Genomic DNA, 1,387 nt, shown 5'->3' with positions numbered 1-1,387 from the left:
ATTATCACCGCATCTCGTGCACCACTGATGACGCTCCCTGACCCACTCCTAACATTCAAATGCAAATGTTTTAAAATATTTTAAATTCGACTATTATTATTTTTTATCCACAATCTCCTCATCACAGGCAGGCACAGCACTCAATTCAGCATGTGTTTGTGTGTGCTGTCTGCGTCACTCATAGCACGTGCCTATATCGTGCACTATATCGAACATTTTTTTATATCGTTATCGAAGAAGGTGTACCGTCGATAAATATCGATACCGTTTTATTGCACAGGCCTAGTAAGTACACAAGTCAGCAAAATATATAACACTGTTCTAGTGGTTTTTGGATATTTTAATAAAAAAAATCTTACGTATTGTGCCTTTAACTTTGCTGGGAGTCAAACCCATGAATTCGGTGTTGCAAATAGCATTCTGTACTGTTTGATATGCAGAAAAGTGTTTTTCCACACTTTTTCTGTTCAAAATGGTGAAATGTGTGTATTATTGATTTATTGATTGACAGTCTTATAGTGAGATTTTATGCTTTATTTAATATAGATTAGATAAACATGCTTTTTTCATGAGTCATGCTTTTTTTTTTGTCATTGTATTTTTAACAGCAATGGAAGACAACTGAGTGAGGTGTTCGTTCAACTGCCTTCACGTAAAGAGCTGCCAGAATATTACGAACTCATTCGCAAACCTGTGGACTTCAGGAAGATCAAGGTTTGCCAATTTTTTTTCTTTTAAGCGATTAATGTGCAAATGCTTTGGCTGGTGCACCAACACCCATTGAAATACACTAAATATGCACACTAATCGTAATAATAATAATATTTAAGGTGTAACTTGGAGCTATTATTATAATTTTAAGGTGTAAATTGGGGCTGTTGTTAATAATAATAATAGTGAGCCCTTTTTATGAACAATTTTACTCTGATTACAATGCAAGTTTTTATCATTTAACTCTAAATATCCTTAAAGTTATTTATATTATGAATACCTGGTAATTCATAATATATTAGTAAATAATGATTTAAGTGTTGAATCTTGCTCTCGGTTTTGTGCAGGAACGCATTAAGAGTCATAAGTACCGCACTCTGAATGACCTGGAGAAAGACGTCATGCTTCTCTGTCAGAACGCTCAGACCTTCAACCTGGAGGGATCACTGGTAATATTTGTTTTATTAATATTTGATCTTATTAGTATTTGTCATCTATATTGTTTTTATTTCGGTTTAAGTTATTTTAGTACTTCAAATAAATGAATAAAACTGTTGTCTTAACAAATAACTGAAATTTAAGTAAATTTAAGCTTTTTATATATTATTTTATATATATATATATATATATATATATATATATATAATAATTTAGATTAAAAATATATATATATTTT

General features: G+C 31.0%; 1 protein-coding gene across 5 annotated transcripts in view; it reads left to right on the top strand.

Moving 5' to 3' along the window:
• The window catches only part of LOC107658703 (transcription activator BRG1), a 27,858-nt gene that overhangs the window by 23,748 nt on the left and 2,723 nt on the right, over positions 1-1,387 (top strand). For all 5 annotated transcript variants that reach the window (XM_016447361.1, XM_016447362.1, XM_016447360.1 and 2 more), the window contains 2 exons: positions 609-714; positions 1,059-1,160. In XM_016447361.1, coding sequence (XP_016302847.1) covers positions 609-714; positions 1,059-1,160 — 208 coding nt within the window. The remainder of the gene's footprint in view (positions 1-608; positions 715-1,058; positions 1,161-1,387) is intronic.

This window comes from Sinocyclocheilus anshuiensis, unplaced genomic scaffold (genome assembly GCF_001515605.1).
Source record: "Sinocyclocheilus anshuiensis isolate Anshui unplaced genomic scaffold, SAMN03320099.WGS_v1.1 scaffold828, whole genome shotgun sequence".
Taxonomy (NCBI): domain Eukaryota; kingdom Metazoa; phylum Chordata; class Actinopteri; order Cypriniformes; family Cyprinidae; genus Sinocyclocheilus; species Sinocyclocheilus anshuiensis.
Note: the sequence above shows the minus strand (reverse complement) of the source record. Positions and strands in the feature narration are given on the sequence as shown.